We start from the raw sequence: 18,611 nt of genomic DNA, 5'->3' as shown, positions 1-18,611 counted from the left end.
ATCTTTTTTTTTTTTTTTGAGAAAGCAGGATTTATTAAGAGGACAAAAAAAGCTCCCACAGTGGAAGGGGACCCAAGGGGATTGCCCAGTTATCTATTGTTTCATTACAAATTACCACGAATTTAGCAGCTTAAAACAACATACACTATCTCATAACTTCAGTGGATCAGAATTCTAGTTATGGCTTAACTGAGTCCTTTGTTTAGGAATGCCTGAAAATACTAAGAAATGGCAAGAAGGTGGTAGATTAATTGGAATTTTTATAAAGCAGTTTAGAAAATAATTTTACATTACCTTATAAAGTTGAACATTCTCATATATTTAAGATGCAGCAATTCCACTCCTAAGTCTATGTCCTAGAAAAATTTGTGCTTGGGGACTTGGGAACCTGCACAAGAATGTTCATAGTAACATTGCTTATAAAAACAAAATCCCAGAAACAACCTAAATGCTCACTGACTGGAGAATGGGTAAATTGTGGAATTCTTACCCAATGGAGTAACAAATCAACTACATAAACAGAAACACACAATAATCATAAATCTTATGTTGAGGAAAACAAGTAAGTTAAAGAAAATTGGGTACTCAGGCATATTTTTATAAAACTCAAAACAAAGCAAAACAAAATAATAGATAAATGATAAAGCTATATGAAAAAATCAAGGCAATGATAACAGGATTCAGAATGGTTCTTAACTTAGATGATGGTGGCAGGTATATACGCACAGGGATGGGAGAAGGAAGGGAGTACATAGGTAGCTTCCTGGTATTGATTATGTTCTATTTCATAAGCTGGGTGATGAGTTCATCATGAGTATTTATTTTATCATTATGCTTTATAGCCATATATGCTATATATATTATTTTGTATGATTGCTACATAATAAAAAATTAAGAAAATGTACCACAGAAGTCAGAAATGTGAAGAAAGTCAAATTATACTATAATATCAGTTTCGTAGAAAACCCCCAATAACTGTAATGGAAGTTAATTGACTATTTGTTAAACTGATGACTCATCATTCCCTAGAAATTTTTTTTGATTACATACAGTATCTAACATTTTGCCTTCTCTTTTTTGTTTTGCTGGTTATAAAGGTTTGGATTAAAGAGGGCTCACTGGATTCCAGTCCCCTAAAACAGATTTCTCCATGGATTTCAGACAAATTTTAAAAACTTAATCATCATAGAGACAGTAGGCACCATTTTAAATGGTTTAGCTTCAAGGGACTTTATTAACTTTGTCCTTTGATAGCAATGACTTTTCAGATCCACAAATACAAATATTATTACCACTACTTCTCCTTTCAAGATCCATCTGAAATATTTCCCTTTCCATAGTCCTCCAGATGGTTATCACACTGCACGATACTCCTAGCACATCTTTAGGGGCCTGACATTACTCTGGTTTTATAATGATTTAATTATTTGTTTTCCTTAACTGGATAATAAGCTCCTTGAAGTTTTGGACCTTACTTATCTTTGTATGAACCTAGCACAATCCTGTGCATAGAATTGTTGCTAAATAAATGCTTAGTTAGAACTGTTTCATTCATGGCTTTAAGAAAAGTCAACACTATCATGACAATATATGCGAATTCCTCACACACATAAATTGCTAGATAAGGTGCAAAGGTTAAACAAGCCAATAGCCTTGGTAACAAACTTCAGGCTGGTCTAGGGAATTATATACTTTGTACCAGATTTCATATGCATATACTTCCATTTTGGAAGTAAAATTCCTTACAAAAGATCTCACAAGAAAGTTTGTGTTGCTTATATCAGAAAGCACCAAAAGCATTTTTCCTATTGTTACAAAAATGGTGAAGGTTAGTGCATGCAAATTTCTCATACGCCTTATAAAACACTTACTCATTTATATCTAAAGCCAAGAACCACTGTGTAACCAACTAGTTCCCTGCTCATAAGGAGCTCGACTGTGTAATTCTGTTTCATCCCCAATTCCAGCATCTCTCATCCTCTCCAGGGGGCTTTACCACTTCATGACATCATAAACAAGATGGGTCCAGAGTTCAGTTTAGCTGGCATTTTCGTTATAAAGCCAATAAACAAGAATGCCCCAAGGTATTAGCCATTATTTTTTCCTTCTCTAAAGCTAGATAGAAATGTAATATGTTTACAAAGTTTCTAATTTATTTTCCTGCTAATGAAAACAGGCATTTCCAGATAAATTAGGCAGTGTTCTAGAGTTGCTTTTGTAGAGAGAGGAAAGCAATTTTGCTTAGAATTTTAAATGTGGCTTTAGTCTTTTGTTAAGAATTATGGATGGGGGTGAGGGCATGGAAAAAGAACTGAAACCAGGCAAAAGAAGCAAAAATGTATTGCTTTTTTTTTTAATTCTGAAAAAGAGTTATGTGTGTAATTAGGACTTCTGTGTTTAAGGAGGTTGTTTTAAAAGTCAGCACATTATTTAGTTCAGAAATGTAGTTTAAGAGTTATGCTTGTATTTCTATATTTATATGTATCAGTATGTAAATGCACATATAAGTGGTGTTTTCAGAGCCAATTAATTTGAGTATATTTGTGAGTCTTATGAATTAAGAGACGTATTTAAAACTGAACTATCAGAAATCCTCTATAAACATTTAACTAATAGAACAAGGTTGTACATCAGTGATTTCCTGAGTTATATGCAATACACACAATGAAAACATATAGCTTAGAGTGATGGAACTTGTAGCACCATCTCAGTAAGGTGAATTATGCAAGTTCTGCTAACTGGAAGATGTTACCAAATAGCCTAATCCAAGTAAAAGTTCTCACACAAATATATCTGTACGTTTATTGATGCATACTAGTAAAATACAATGGGCATAGTTTGCTGACATTATAATTGCAATCAACAAAATGATTGAGCACCTAGAATGAGTACAGCACAACATTAGGTACAAGGTATGTATAGAGAGATCCATCTTGGTTCTGGCCTTAAAGACTCATAATTCAATTAGAGAGAAAAAATGGACTCCTAAAGACAAAATACTGTAGATAGTAACATAGATGCTGTCTGGTAACATTTTGAAAAAGAGATTTTCTGCATATTCTGGGAAGTAGATTCTTTCAGAAGTAGTGGTTATGGGATTAAAAAAAAAAATCAACCTTATCTTGAACACACTGGATGAGGCTAGAGTTCCTGGTACTCAAGCATCTGAGTGAGTGGCTTTTGCTCTGATGGATGTAGATAAGTGTGTGTCTTTGGTCTGGAGGAAAGCTGCCTGTTTCACATGAATCATCTTGCTCACAGAGCCCGGGGATTATTCCCAACTTTTGTTCAAGCAAATTGATGATATCAAGGTGAGCAGAATCAATGCACTGGCATTTGCCAAACAGATTCAGATGAAAACAGGATAAATTAGTTCCTTCCATTCAGTTATTGCTTTGAGTAGACGAGCTGAGGAAGAAGGTGTGCTAAGGTGCACATTGAATGAGAACTACCTTCTGTTTTTAACAGAAGATGCAAAAGAAAAGACAAGAAATATATACACAGTGACTAGAAAAATGTAGCTGGTGGGGAAAGGAATTATGTGAGTAACTCAATTTCTTTCTCTGAACTGTGCCTGGAATAGCATCGATTCTTATTTGCATAGATTGTTCAGAATGTATCGGGAGTTTCCAATGAGGGGTAACAGACTGTCGCCATAATACAGCATCATTTGAAGCTAATACTATAATTAATTTCTTACCACTATACTCGGCTTATATCGACAATGAGATGTGCTGTTATTTAGCACAACTTGGCAGAGACTCTTGAAGTAAAAGAATCCATAATCATGTCTGACAGTCTGTCCAACCGAGAGAACAGGATGTCTAGGAAGAGAATATAATTTCAAGGATGGACATAGCATGGCTAGAATTTTCAAGACATGCTCAGTCAAAAAGAAAACTATTCTCTTGGTATTAATAGTCTAGCTTTATTCCGATGTAGCTGTTTATAAAATAATTTAAAGAATGGGGCATGCTGCAAAGTAATATTGATGTGTACCACAAACAAACTCTGAATAAATAAGGAAATGCTAACCTGAAGATGCAATCTTTTGTTGGTGGGGAAATAATAAACTCTTTATGATTTTCTTATGTGTTTCATTGACATATGGTGCTTCTAACCAAGTGACAAATTAATCAACTAGCTTTAAAGAGAAATGGATGTGGCTTAATGAAGAAGGACAGGATATGTATTATAAGGCAGCTGGTTCTACCACTGCTGGCTTATGGAGACAATATACATTGGGAAGCTAATGAGTCTCTGTTGCATAAGATAGATTCTCTTTATAATAGAATTGTGCACTTTGTCTCTAAATAGGGTTATTATACACACCATTGCACAATGTTTGAAGAGCTTGGTTGGCCCTTGTAGAGGGTTAGGAGAGAAATAAATTGGAAGACAACTGTACTTAAGACCTTCAATCCATCAAACACTTTATATTTATCTAAATTACTAGCACGTTCTCCCAAAATACAAATCTGTATGATACACATGACTAGAATGTTAATGCTGACCCGACTTCATTTTATCTATCAGATTTTCCACTGTAAGCATAGACCAAAATTCCTGCACACTGAAACCTACCTGGCAATACATTCCAACCACAATCCCCGTTTCTTTTGCCTCTGCTTTTCATGTGTTCCACTGTCTTAGTCCTTGAGGTTTCATCTGGTTTTTCTTCCACCCGCCATGAACTCACAGGCATCACTTGTCTTGGGTTCTTTAACTCTCAGAACTATTTAACTTTGAATACCCGGATAGTTTTAGTGGTAATTCATTCCGTTTCTTCACTTTTTCCTTACTACTGGGCCCTCACTGTTCAGTCACTTTTATTCTTTAGAATAAATCCATTTCAACTTATGATACCACCTTGAAAACTAACTGGAAGTGATGGAAGGAGACAGGCTAAATGACAACATCATTCACTCTGTGTCAGAAGTACTTCCTTCTAAAGGACATGGCAGGACTCATTCAAACGAGGTGGGTGAGGAGATGAAGGAGCCGAGTTGTGCTCTTCCCTTTAATACCCTCTAACCTTGACTTTGAACCTGACTTCACCTTCTGGTTTGATTCTTTTACTGATGCTATCATGTAGTCTTTGGAAATTTGTAGCTCAATTTGATTCACATGTTTTCGGGGTGATGACATGTCTTAAAGTCCCAGAGGAAATTTTGCAAAGGAAAAGTGATGCTTGGTTTTATCATTACTAGGGTTTTTTTACTTGTTGAAGGATTTCAGGAACACAATTAATTTATATTGATCTTGAGATTCTCGCCTCAATATTGAGGTAACAATATTTGATTCTTCCACACTTTCTTCTGTGTCTCTCTCCTCCACACCTAGCAAAAATAATTGAAGAGAATTATACCTGTGAAACATTTCAAGATTCTTGAAGTAAGATAGTCTTTTCAGTTTAAAACATTATTATATCCCAACCCAGATTGCTTCCTTTTCATCATTGTGGGGTTCTTTCCTTTTCATTCCTGTATGCTGGTGTGGAGAAAGGTGAACTGAAAGAAATGGACAAAACAGTTTCATGGGCTTCTCCACATATTTATTACCCTCTCCAAATTGAATCTTGAAGCCCTGTCAGAAGTGTTATTTTTCCAACAGAGCAGGCATTAAGTGGCTATAGAAAACAAACTCACCTCCTGATATCTTTCTCATTGCTTGCTACATCCATTTACTGTGAAGATTATATTGTATGGTGTGACAGTGGGTGTTGTATAACAAGGGAAGATCACCACTCTGTAATCATATTCGTTCAAGTTTTCCTCTTTAGCGTAGGCTTTTGAGTTTCTTTGTCATTTCAGAAATTATTTCTTAAATGGTATTATTTTTATATATGTTTTCTTAGGAGCTTATTCCATCCAACTAATTTTTAAGTTGCATATACTCTTCTGTAAGTATAGCTATGTTATTTGTAGCGATTTTTTTATAATTTGGCTAGAAAAAAGAAAAAGTTAAAACAAATGGCAACAATGACTAGTTAATGAATTTTCTCTTACCTAATTTAGGACTTTTATGTTCTTTAGAAAAAGTATTATTTGATGATAATGCTAAGAATACTTATTCACTCTAGGTAAAAAGTTAGTTTCCATTTGATTGGATGTTCCATTGAATGAGAAAGCTTATACTTACTGTATTTTTTTCCTTAAGGAAATAAATATGTGTAGAGACTAGTGAGTAGGCACACTAGTCTTTATCAATATTTGTTCAGATTATTGCAGTTTATCAATATGGGAATCTAGAATTGAGATGCTTTAGAAATAAATCTTTGCTTGCATGTAATATATTAGTTTAAGGATCTGAAATCACTTTTTAAGCAATTAAACTATAGGATACAAGTGGGAATTCCATTTTTTAAATTATTTTTATTTTTATTTTTTATTTTTTTTGAGTCGGAGTCTCACTCTGTCACCCAGACTGGAGTGCAGTGGCCGCTCCCGGCCACCGCAGCCTCGACCTGCTGGGCTCCGGCGATCCTTCCGCCGCAGCCTTCCAAGTAGCTGGAATTACAGGCATGCGCTACCACGCCCGGCTGATTTTTTGATTTATTGTAGAGATGAGGTCTCGCTGCCCAGGCGGGTCTCGAACCCGCGGGCTCAGGCAATCCACTCACCTCAGCCTCCCAAAGGCGCGGGATTACAGGCTGAGCCACCGAGCCCGGCTTGTTTATTGTTTAAATAAAATTATGGAATTATTATTTGCTTTGGATTCCTAGGAAATCCTTTCTTTTAGTTTTACAAATTTGCATATCCTAGTTTTCCTGAATTTTTACTTATTCCCTGGAACCACTTCCAGATCTCTTTTCTTCCTTTCCATGCCATCATATTTCTTAAAAGACTCATTTTCTTTACTTCCTTCTGATTTGTTCTTCAACTTGTTTGACTTTGGGTTCCCAAATATCACTATGATATTCTAACTAAGGTCAGTGGTGATGTCTTAATTAACTTCCCCAGAGGCCCTTTACAGTCCTTCTCCTGTTTCTTCTCTTGACTTCATTTGATATCACTGACCACTCAAATCATTCCTCTCTCTGTAAATATCTGCTTTTTCTTGGTTTGGGGGACGTTCAATTGCTTTCTCTCATTTTCTTTCTCTTGATCTTTCTTCCTTTCCTGTCCCTTAGCTCTTGTCCCAAAGATCTGGTTGTTCTGACTCACTTTGCCCTTTGCCTCTCAATTCTGGGCTTACATTTTCAACTCTTCTCCTAGTTATCCTGCAGGGCCTCAAGCTCAACATGGCCCACCTCGCTGATTTGCAGTCACATTTTCCTTCCTCTTCCCTGACACCTGCTCCTCTTCTAGCCTCCCTTTCCTCCAGCATACTGCTCACACCCTCTTCCTCAATCCCAATTGCCCACCTTAGAGACTTAGGAGTCATCTTGGCTCCTGCTTCTTCCTTCCTCTCAAGTTTGATCATTCATCAAATCTTGCTGATTCCACCTTGGAGATATCTTCACATCTAACTACCTTACATCTCAGAAGCCTCAGGTCCAGCTTTCTTCATCTTCTGCTTGTACTGGCGCCTCCTCATTCTGCAGTCTCCTCATTCTGCATTCTGCTTTGGGGAATAGCTGAAAGTTATTCCTCTGAAGAAAAATCTAGGTGTGGCTCATCTCTGTCTCCCAATTGCCTGATGGATGTAGTCCCAAATCCCATCCCATGTGACATGCAGTCTGGTCCCAACCTATGAGCCTGAGCTCTTCTCTCCACTTCTTCCCTCTTCTTCCCTGGGCCCCTGGTGAGCTGCATTCACTGTTCCCTGGTCCTATCACTGAACTTTGACCTAAGAAGCTCTTTTTCTCTCTCTTTGCTTGGGCAACTCCTCAAACCACCGTTAGTCAGTGCCTGCTTTTATTGACAGCAACACTTTGTTGAGATGTTCCATCCTTGCCCTTATCTCACAGTCGTGTGCTCCTAAGTTTCGGGTTGAGTTTCTCTTACTCATTCATTGTCTTATTGTTTTCCAAATACAGGGCACATCCCAGGCCCTTGAAAATGATTGGTTTGATGCATGACTGGATGAATCTGTGAGTGAATGTGATCAGTACATCACTGTGAAGTAGCTTGGGATACTTCCAAATTGTCCTGGTCATATAGTGAAAGGCATTTTCCCCGTTTTAACTGGGCTATTTATCTCTGCTCCTGGCTATGCTTTCCACTAGGAAAAGGAGAAACTCTATGTGGAACTAAAGCACATCTTGGCCCGGCAGCCTGGGCCTGAGGCTGCAGAACAGCTTCAGATCTACCGACACACATTGAGGGAGAAGACCAAGCAGCTTAAAGTAAGTGGTAGATCCTGCTTTTTCCTGGTCCAGGTGCAGCCACATTCTGGGGAACACACCTGGGCAAGTCCACTGCCTTGACACAATGAGCAAGTCTCCAGAAATGCCATCCTCCACTGAGGTTCAGCTTCCTTAGAGCTCCAGACCAAGGAGGAGCTGGGCAGACCTCACTGCTACCCCTTTGTTCCTAGACAATTAGATACCACCATTCTTCATTTCCAGAAAGAGGCAGATGAACAAGTGTGGGGAATAGGGTTTGTGTAGATGATCTCAAGATGATTTAGAGGGCTTGGAGGCTAGAGAGGAGCAGAGGAAACATTTTATCACCTTCACCCAGCTGAAGCAGACCACTGAGCCACAGCAGGTGCCCATTATTCCACCCCATCTGAAATAAACATACACAGAACTCCAGCCACTGCCCAGCTCTGAGGGCCTTGTTTCAGAAACATCAGTCAAATAAGTAGTCATGAAAGGGAAATAAAATCAGGCAAGAATTTTGTTAGTACAATTCCTTTCTAAGTCTTATAAGAACCTCAGTTGGGGAGATGGAGTGTTTTACTTTTATATGTGCCTTTTAAAATTTTTCCCCAAAATTGGGTGTGTTCACACCATATTTTGAGTTTTACCTCCTAAGCAAGTACTTAGATATTCTTGGTGTGTTGGGGAACCACATGCCAGATGAATTCTGGCGCTTCCTGCCCAATGAGGGTAATAATCATTGCCTTTTTGCCCAGGGTAAAATAGTGCCACCCTACTAGTGTAGCACGAATACTTTTGAAAATAGGATATTGTAAAATTGCTTCCTTTTACTTAAAAAGGGCAAATGAAACAGAAGACTAACTAGAGCATTAATTTTCAATTTGTCACCTTGTATGTTCATTTCACATTAGAATGCTGAGACATAATTTGAGTTTTATGTAAGGCATAGTCTTTCGATTATTTTTGTTCTTTAAACAAATGAATAATTCAAACAAATTATTATTTTCTTGTTTTCTCAGGGGTGGGTATAGATTAGAAAAGCACAGGTCTTTCTTATTCACACTTATGTGGATTGCCTTAAAGGGTTCACAGGACTCTTGTTAAGAAATCCAGTATTTTTTGCTTAAATGAGATGTGACATCCCATAGAAGACGTTTAGATATGGGAAGGATTGAGCATTGACTGCCAGTTTGTTCTCATTATCTGGACTTGAGGAAAACTGCTAGGGGAGGGAGGGGCATACCTCATCAACAAGGGTACTGCATAATCAATATTTGTATACCTAACCCTGAATTGTACCCCACATCTTTACAGTAAAAAAAAGAATATTAAAAAAAGAAAAGAAATTGTACATTTGTTGTTTCTGAGTTTAACTATTGAGGCAAGTTTTTTTCAACATGAAAATGACATGTTTTAGCTCATGATAGCATATTCAGAATTATTTTCTCAGCAGTTAAGAGGAAAGAGTTCAAAGCAAATGAACACCAGAAAGGCCAAGATTTTCCTTTTGTGCAAATCTTTAAAATGGAGAGCAATAGGAAACACAAATTTAATCTATTGCAGATCCTTTAGAATAATAGCCTTTCTTTTCTCCTTTTGGTTTTGGTGGGAAACACACCCCAATTTTGGCATGCTTAGATAAATGGATTCCCGCTCTTCTTGTTCAGCCTGAGACCGGGAGCATCTATTGAACACAGCCATGGAAGAATACTGATATTAGCCTTCTTATTTAAGTCCCTCTTATACAGTAGACTCTCCTATGCCCTTGCCACAGTCACCTGCTTCTTAGAGGTAAGTGTCCCAGTGCTGGGATAAAGGGAGAACCTGTGAATAGTCCCAAATAACACAATAAAGAGGTGATAAGTATTTAGCAGAACAACAACCTTGGAAAACACATAAATTGAATGCCTAGTTAGTAATGGTGGCAGAATGATTTCAGAATAATTTTTTCCATAATCCTCAGATGAATCACACACCTTAGTGGTGTTTTTTTTCTTGAATACATTTTTTAAAGGTTTTAAGAGCAATTTTACACTGTGCATCTGGAAGTTTTTCTGTCTCTATTCACAATATTCCTTCAAGCACATTACACCATTCAACTGTGAGCATGTTTGAATGTGGCCCTGATAATCCTCCTGTTAAGCAGAGGAATGATGTTTTATTTAAATTTGTCACCTGATTATGAGTTTTCAGTCCTCAGCCAGGTTTTTACCCAGATATGAGCCTTGAGCTGGTGGAAGCATGCAGATTAATTGTTAAGCATGGGCATTGTTTTGCACCTCTAGCTCCACTACAATAAATGGTAGCAGATTAAAAGATTTTTCATAAAAGGATATTGTCTCCCTGTGTATCTTTTGTTAATGGTGCTTTATTTACCATGTTAGGTTTTGTCTTCAGAATTGAATATGTATGAATCACAGAGCCAAGAATATAAGTATGAGATTGAGAAACTTACCAATGAGCTGCTGAATTTAAAGAAGAAATACCTTGCTCAGAAACGTAAAGAACAAATGCAAAAGTAAGAAATAGTTAAATATTATTCCTCCGAATCCAGAGCTACCTCAAAGGGTTGAAGGGTTTTGGGAAGCTTTGAGAATCTCCGCTAAAAGTTTTCTTTTTAATCTTGGAAATAGAAGATTTGAACCTAAACTTGTCCTCAGAATGACAAACTATTTCCCCACCTGTAAGCCAAGTTACTCTCCATTTGTATTAAACCTAATCTCTTGTCCATGGGGAATTTGAAGTATGAGTCATGTGGCTGAATTGAAAAAAATGAACGTGTACATTCTAAATCTCTGAAGTTCTTAAATCCCATGTTCACTTTTTCATGAGTATCAATAGCAACTTTTGCAATTTCCATGGAACATAAATAAATTGAAGGACACTTGAGGCAAAAAAATAGTTAAATGTTCTAATTTTGTTTTATCTGTTATCTGCTCGTAAGAAAGTATTTTGTGAACACGCACATTGCACTGTGGTCGACTGAGTCACAAGGTGAACAAATGACATTCTACAGATCACTAACTGGGTTTGTATCAGAACAGGATTGGTATCTCCTTCAATACTGCAGTCCTTCCTGAGACTCTAACAGGGATCCACTAATATCTTTCTTTATTGGTGGATCTGACGTGGAACAGAGGAAATATAATGTGATTTTTTTCCCCCATGCTGTTCTTATGGTTTGGAGATAATCATGCCACAACTATGTTTGCAAATGAAATTCAAAATCAGTCTTGTACATGCTGAAATACATTCACATTAAAAACCACATGTATTTTGCTAAGAGGGAGGGGCTTGGTAAAACTGTTCTTTCTAATAAGACAGCTGTCCCACTGTGATTAAGAGCAGTTCACCTATGTTTATATAAACTATCTCTGAACTACCTTCTGTGTCTAGTAACTGGCTTCAGCATCTGCTATGAGGTGTCAGTGTGATCTATTATTCTTTTAGGAGATGATACTGCACATGTGAGGTTATGATTTTGGGTTTCAGGATGCAGACATGTTGGAAAGTAATTTTTTTCCCACATTATTAGTATCATTTGCCTGATTCCAGGATGAGAGTGGGGGCCTAAATGAATCAGTAGGTTTGAAACTTGGTTTGGTTTTGTGGCATTGCCAAAATCATCCAGTTAATTCTCTATGACTCACTTTATGGGCTGAAAGTCAAGCTTGGTATATTTATCCATATGGACATTTCAGGGACATGGAAATACGGCTTGAGTGCAGTTGCCTATGATTCGTTAGTAGCAAGCAGTTGTATAAAGTAACTGGATGCAAATTCATTTGCCCGTAAAATCTGCCCTTCTTGTAAATCAGAATACTCCTTAATTCCACATTTAGATGCCAGTTGCTTAGTAGAGTAAAATACTGCTATAATTTAGATAAGTCTGTCTTAATGTGTACATCTAGCAACTATCTGATTCAGAATCACTAGTGTTTATTATACATGCAGGTTCCTAGGACCCATATCCAGATATTTGTATTATACTGGATCTGAATTGGCCTCAGAAATCTGCAATTTAACAAAATTCTCAGGTGATTTTCATACACACTGAAGTTTGAGAATCACCAGTGTTAACAATGTGAATTAAACTAATGTTGGAGTGGAAACACTATAGGTTTCTTTTAGGATATCAAGGTTGTGCTCATAAAATATTAACATGGCTAATTTCCACACGAGGCAGGTGTCTAGCTCAGTGGTCTTCAAGTTTTTTGATTGCACACCCTCATCAGAAAGACATTTTTGAACTTGTAGCTCTCCCATGTATATGCAAATTTTTAAATTTTAGAGTAGTTTTAGATTTACCTTCAAAATATATATATTTAAAATAAATTACATGCAGACACCACTATCAGTTTGTATTTTTTAATTTTTAAAGATAAAAAGCATAAATAAAATCTCTAATATCCTCTTTCTACTCCCAATGGGTCATCTCATTCATCTTCTAAAGTTCATGCACTCCATTTTGAGACCAGTGGTCTAAGTTTATCAGTTACAGATGGCTAGCCTGGCTAAACAGTTAATTATTTTTCTAGAGCTGATCTTTCCTGCCTTGGCCCTGGGGCTCAGTCTAGTTTCCTTTGACCTTAGTACCTGCTGATCCCCAACCCTACATAGTTTGCTGGACACAGTGTATGATGGGCTGCCCCACTGTTGGCGTAGCCCTTCTCAATGGCCCATCTGTCTTGCCATGGGCTACTAGTGGCCATTTAAATTTAAATGAATTACAGTGAAATGAAATTAAAACTCAGGTCCTCAGTTTGACTAGCTACATTTCAATTGCTTAATAGCCATATGTAGCTAGAGTGTGGGTATAGAGCTTTTCCATCATCATGGAAAGTTCTGCTGGACAGCGCTCCTCTAGAATTGTTGCCTTTCCCTGTCCTCTTGTCTACATGCTCCTTACTTGCAGCTACTCTAACAAAGTTAGGGTTCCATTGGTGCTTCCATCTACTTGGGGGAACCATAAACTAGTAGACAGAGAGCTAAGTTCATGGGAAAACAGCAAAAAGATTAAGGTACTGAAGAAAATATGCAGAGGCAAGAACAAAAGTGCTGAGATAGTTTAGACCAGAAGGAAGAAGGCTGAGGGAGTCATTATGATAGTCTATAAATACATTAAAGAGATGATATAAAGGAGGCAGTATTCCCATTAGTCAGCTTAGACCAAGCCAGAGCATTAAGCTTAAACTCCTTCAGAAAGAAAATTTTAGGTTATTTAAGGCAAAAGAGGGCAGGGGAAGGGGAGTGCTGCCTTTCTCTAACACCGAGTCAAGAGCTACGCAAGTTGCCAAAGTACAGGAAGGCATCCTCTTTGCTGGACCCACTCAAGGCTAAAGCTTTTGTCCTATTTATGGAGGATGGTTTTTCACAATAATGAAATCAATTCTTCTAAGAGACAACTGGGTTGATTAACCAATCCTCTATAGGTTCTCTCCAAATGGAATAATTTAATAATCTCTGTGGATGTTCTCCCCATACATTTTCTTTATACAATAGCAGCTCATATCATTTTTACTCTTTTACTCTCTTTTGTTTTTCTCAAACATTCTTCTCATCACACTCTGATCCTGACCTGCACCTGACTCCCCTTGAACCCTCTGGCTGGTCTAGAGTCTGCAGTACTAGTCAGATTCTTTTCCAAAAGGCAGCTCATCTCCCTAGGGTAAATAATTCCTGGTTGTCCAATCTAGCTGGCTTTGGTCTTAGCAGTTTGCTTAATTTTTATTAACAGGAACTCTTCCCATAGGTGTTTTCTATAAGAGCTTTAATTGCACAATGGATAATTTATGCAAATCTAAGTTCTCTGTAGGAAACCTGAATATGAGAGAGAGAGAGAGAGAGAGAGAGAGAGAGAGAGAGTTAGTTTGTGTGCTAAAAGAGATCCATTTAGAAATTACATTGTAGATTTTAGAGTAGAACTTCCTTCGTTTGTTGCTAAAAATGCTATCTTATTAATCTTCCTCAGCTTTTCTGGTATTTAAGCTATTCTAATAATAACAGTTATCTAGAGTAACAAGAAAATTTGTGTTTTATAAATGTCCAAATTTGATTGTATACATTGGATATGTAATAAATATTTATACATTTCCACCAGAACTTTGGAATATGAGTTGATAAATGATGATTAGTTATAATTGGGTCAAGAGAAAGATTCTTCTAACTGATCTTTGGAGCTAAACAAATGTTTTATGAAACAAAAAGACAAGGACAAGTCAGAAGTCACCATATCCACAGTATTCGAGTTATAGTGAGGTCTTCTGTCCATATTCACATTAGGGCAGCACATTAGGGGAGTGTATTTCACATTTAATTGTATTTCCCTAATTCTGTGTGTTATTGGCTAACACCTTATTAGATTTTAACAACTACCTTGTCTAAAACTAGAAGCTTTAATTAAAGTAGCTCATATTGTCTAATTCACCCTAGGAATATCAAACATCAAACTCAGAAGATGAAAACGATGTGAAAGAAGCTAATTTTCACCTCCTCTCTTACAGAAACAAAGACAGTATACCCATGGATGACACCTTCTCAATGGTCAGACCAACTGGTCCTCGTTTTGCTGGGGGTGGATTTCCTCTCAAGTCATCAAATGTGAAGTCCTAACTTGAAGCTGTTGGCTGGGTCCAGTTGAACAGCTCATGAAATGTTCTGTGGAACATTTTGGGGGAATCTCAAACTCCTTGGATCAAAGAATCAGGTGCTTAGATTCCAGGATGGAAAGAAACACAGAACTATTGCAGTTGCACACATATGTGAATGATGACGTTTTACCTAGTCCATGTTGGCATTAACAAATTATAATTCTATCTGTTCAATTAGGCTGACCCATTGCATGAGGCAGATCTTTTGTTACTACCACATTGATTGGTTTGAAATGTTCCAGATCTAGACATTCTATGTGGATGAAACTTTGGATCTTAATTTCTCTATTATAGACATTGGTGCACTTGAAGGTTTTATATTTTTAAAGTATTTTAAAAATGAAATGTGTCCTCCCGCATCCTATTAATAAGAATCTATTTTAATTATTCCTCATTAACAAGTCATTGCATGAAATGAGAAAGAAGGACAAACTCTCAAGAATTTAAAAAGTATTTTGAGAATATTTTCTGTGTGGAATTTCTTTTCGGGCTTGGTGTCAGAAAACCTATTCCAAAGAGACATACTAATAAATACTTCATCATAAAAAATAAAAGAGAACCTTTGTAGAGATTTTGATCTTTGCTTTGGTAGAATATATAATTAAAGTTTAAAACTACTGTGAGAAATGTTTAACATGAGGATTTGATTTAGAGGAACCAAAATTATAAAATGAGGATTTTGGGCTCAAATCCAAAGGACTACCCTTTCTAGACCTCTCTCCTTCTTCAAGACTTGAGAACCGAGTTATTTAGCACAGGAATCTGTTTGGCTCCTAGGCTGCCAGCATTTAATTGAATCCATTGTGTTCTATTTTTGTTGAAGCCACAATTATTGGGGCACCAATTCAAAGTTTCATCATTAAGAGTGTTCATTCAGTAATATTGTGTGAGGACACGCTATCTCCCTCACCATAACTTGACCTCCATAATTGCTTAAATTATTGAGGAGCATGTAACTCAGGGATGAATAAGAACAATGAAAATAGATCATTAGAACATTCCATTTGTGGTGAGGGACCAAGATTCCCCTTGTGAAGAGCAAGAGTGTTAACCATTCAAGACATTTTTTTAGACTGTATAGAAGGGTGGTGTCACAGAAACATCAGGGATCTTGTTGAGGTTCAATTTGGTCAAGTTTTGCCAGGAAAGAGGACTTTTTAGTCTGGTGATATCAACTGAGGAGAATGAGTGATGAATCTTAAATCCATCTCCCTAATCAATTGAAATTAGGGATTTATTATGTAGTGGATAAAGGAATGTAACTTTGTGTGGGAAATTAGGAATTAGGGAAGGGTAAGGAAGTAATTGAGTGAGGGGGTCTGGTGTCTCACTGACTGGATGTGATGATCCAGTGAGTTTCAGTCCTTTGCTTGAAGGTTGGGTTCCTGAGGAAGGAACTCAAATAAGACAAATGTAAGTTTTAAGCTTTAAGACCAGAAGGGTCATTTTTTATGTTTATTCAAAAAATCCATAAATAACTGTTCCTTGGGAGATTTGGGCTGGCTTCAGTAGAACTTCAGTGGGATCTTCTGGATGTCCTGCGGCACCTTCAGTTCACTACATGCCAGTCTTATCTCTTAGGTGAGATCCTCCAGAAACTGATCAAAATCATTGGTGGCCATGAAAGTGATGTATTCTGAAGTGATCTCAGGAAAGCCAGTAAAAGGGTAGAGAAATGAGACAGGGAAGGGAAGAAGAGTAAGGAAGGGTACAGTGTCAAGTTCCATGATAGGAGGCTTTGACTCCGTCCTGCAAGGGAGCTCTGGAGACAATGTAATCACAGAGCAGTCCCCAACCGGGATGAAGGAGCTGGGCTATTTACATCCTCCATACTGTCTGTCTGGTCAGGGACTGCTCTGGAAGGATCTTTCTGATTCTCTCTGCCTGAAGGTAAAGCAGGCTCTGGCAACTTTGTGGTAGTCTTCAGACAAAGAGACTGTGGGTGCTGACTGTTGATAGTGAAAGTGGTTAGGGGTTCAGGGGGAAAATGGAGTCAGCATTGTCAGACTCTGCTTCTCCTAAATGGGCCAGTGAGATGGAAGGCAACCCTCAGAGTAGCTGATAATATTGTGGTGAGGTGTGACCCATCAGTTCTTTGGGTACCCTACAGGGATTAGGAGGATGAGAATGTATCCTACAGAGTTTACCAGGAGCACTTTAAACATAAAGAACCACAATGGGGGCATTTTTGAAAATCATTGATATCTTCCCTCAGAGTCAGCCATATTCTGTTTAGACAAAAGACTTTTGCTGGTAAGATAAGGCAGTTATGGCATATATACAACTCTGGAGATTTTCTCCTTCATTCAGAGATATTTTGAAATACAGCTATAGTCAACTTCATTCTGAGACCTTGAGTGGTTTCCTAAGAAGTTAACTTCTCTGGGGCAATGGCATCCATGATTCTCGTTCTATCTCTGTATGGCAGACTCTGGAAACTGATGCTGGGTTCATATCCTGGCTTATCATAACAATGGGTTATTTTGAGGATTCAATGTATTAACACATGTAAACTTAGAACAATATTGGGCACATAGTAATTGTTCAATGAACATCTGGCATTTTTACTATTATGTTAAGAGATAGATACCTAATATTTTGGAATTAGAGAAGAAAAGTTGTTATATAATACTTAATTATGAACCTGATTCTAGTCATCACTTAGAAGATGGATGACTCGAAAATGTCTGGATGAAGCTGGATTTCGTAATGTAATTTAAAATGACTAGTAAAGTAATTTCAAATGGAACATCTTGTAGAAATTCCACATTGTGTGCCTCATGAAAACTTCCATATAATTTTCTTATAGTTGTTATCTGAGGACAAGTTGATACTTCACCTTCAAAGTCAGAACTGTCAGTCTTCTTTTGCTCACTGGAGGTAGAGACTCTGCTGGTTTCTAGCTGCCATCTTCTTCCTGTTTCTCTCTGTATAACAAAGCAAGGTGGCAAGCTTCTGCTGATGACAGAGTCCCCATGAGCTGAGGTGGAAGAGGACTCTGGCAGCTGACACAGTAGCTCTGTTAGCCTTAATATGCTTGTTTCAGATGGAGGCGTGAATTGGGCTAGAAAAGGTGGACGATACTGCCACAGCTTCTTATTTTCTGCATATCCTGACAGCCCAGGGTGTTATAAGCAATAACTGTTTAGGTGCAGGTGTTACTACTGTAGCCACAGCACAAAAATGAGCTGTTAAAAACATTGAGATTTGCAAATCATTAAAGATAACTGTGAACTCACAGTGGGCTGAGGTGCTTTAAAAATCACAAATTTGAACTGCATTGTAAAGCAACATTAGGAGATTGTACAGTCGCATAATTTTACCCTGGAGTTTTCAGAATTTCAGAAAGAGCTCCTGTTGCTAAACTATTCATTGACTCCCTACTGGGCTGATGGGGAGCTAGTATGGTTTCTCTGTTAATAGAGAGAGACATGATATAGGGGACTCCCTGGTCATTATTTGCTGATCATAGCTTCTCGGCAACTGCTCTTATAGCCAGGTTTTTATTGTGCTTACCTCCAAAGAATTGCTCAGAGCAAAGATTTCTGGCTGTGATAAGCCACAGCTATGGTGGTAGTTGGTAGTCATGCTAGGAAGAGACGGCAATAATTCTCCTTGTCACAGGCTGTAATTTTGCTATAAATTTATCCAGGGTTGATAATTATCATTTGATTTCCTGACTTGCTCTGACA

At 37.6% G+C, this 18,611-nt stretch overlaps 1 protein-coding gene across 1 annotated transcript in view; it reads left to right on the top strand.

Annotated features, from left to right (window-relative positions):
• Window positions 1-14,881, top strand: part of CFAP58 (cilia and flagella associated protein 58) — a 100,802-nt gene extending 85,921 nt beyond the window's left edge. Inside the window, exons 18-20 of the mRNA XM_021713951.1 lie at window positions 8,171-8,290; window positions 10,654-10,787; window positions 14,773-14,881. Of these exons, the coding sequence (XP_021569626.1) occupies window positions 8,171-8,290; window positions 10,654-10,787; window positions 14,773-14,881 (363 nt within the window). The remainder of the gene's footprint in view (window positions 1-8,170; window positions 8,291-10,653; window positions 10,788-14,772) is intronic.
• The last annotated feature ends 3,730 nt before the right edge of the window (window positions 14,882-18,611 follow it).

The sequence above is a fragment of the Carlito syrichta genome, unplaced genomic scaffold (assembly GCF_000164805.1).
Source record: "Carlito syrichta isolate Samal-C Ts95f unplaced genomic scaffold, Tarsius_syrichta-2.0.1 Scaffold305070, whole genome shotgun sequence".
In the NCBI taxonomy this organism is placed as follows: Eukaryota; Metazoa; Chordata; class Mammalia; order Primates; family Tarsiidae; genus Carlito; species Carlito syrichta.
The sequence above is the reverse complement of the archived record's forward strand: the minus strand, read 5'-3'. Positions and strand labels throughout refer to the sequence as shown.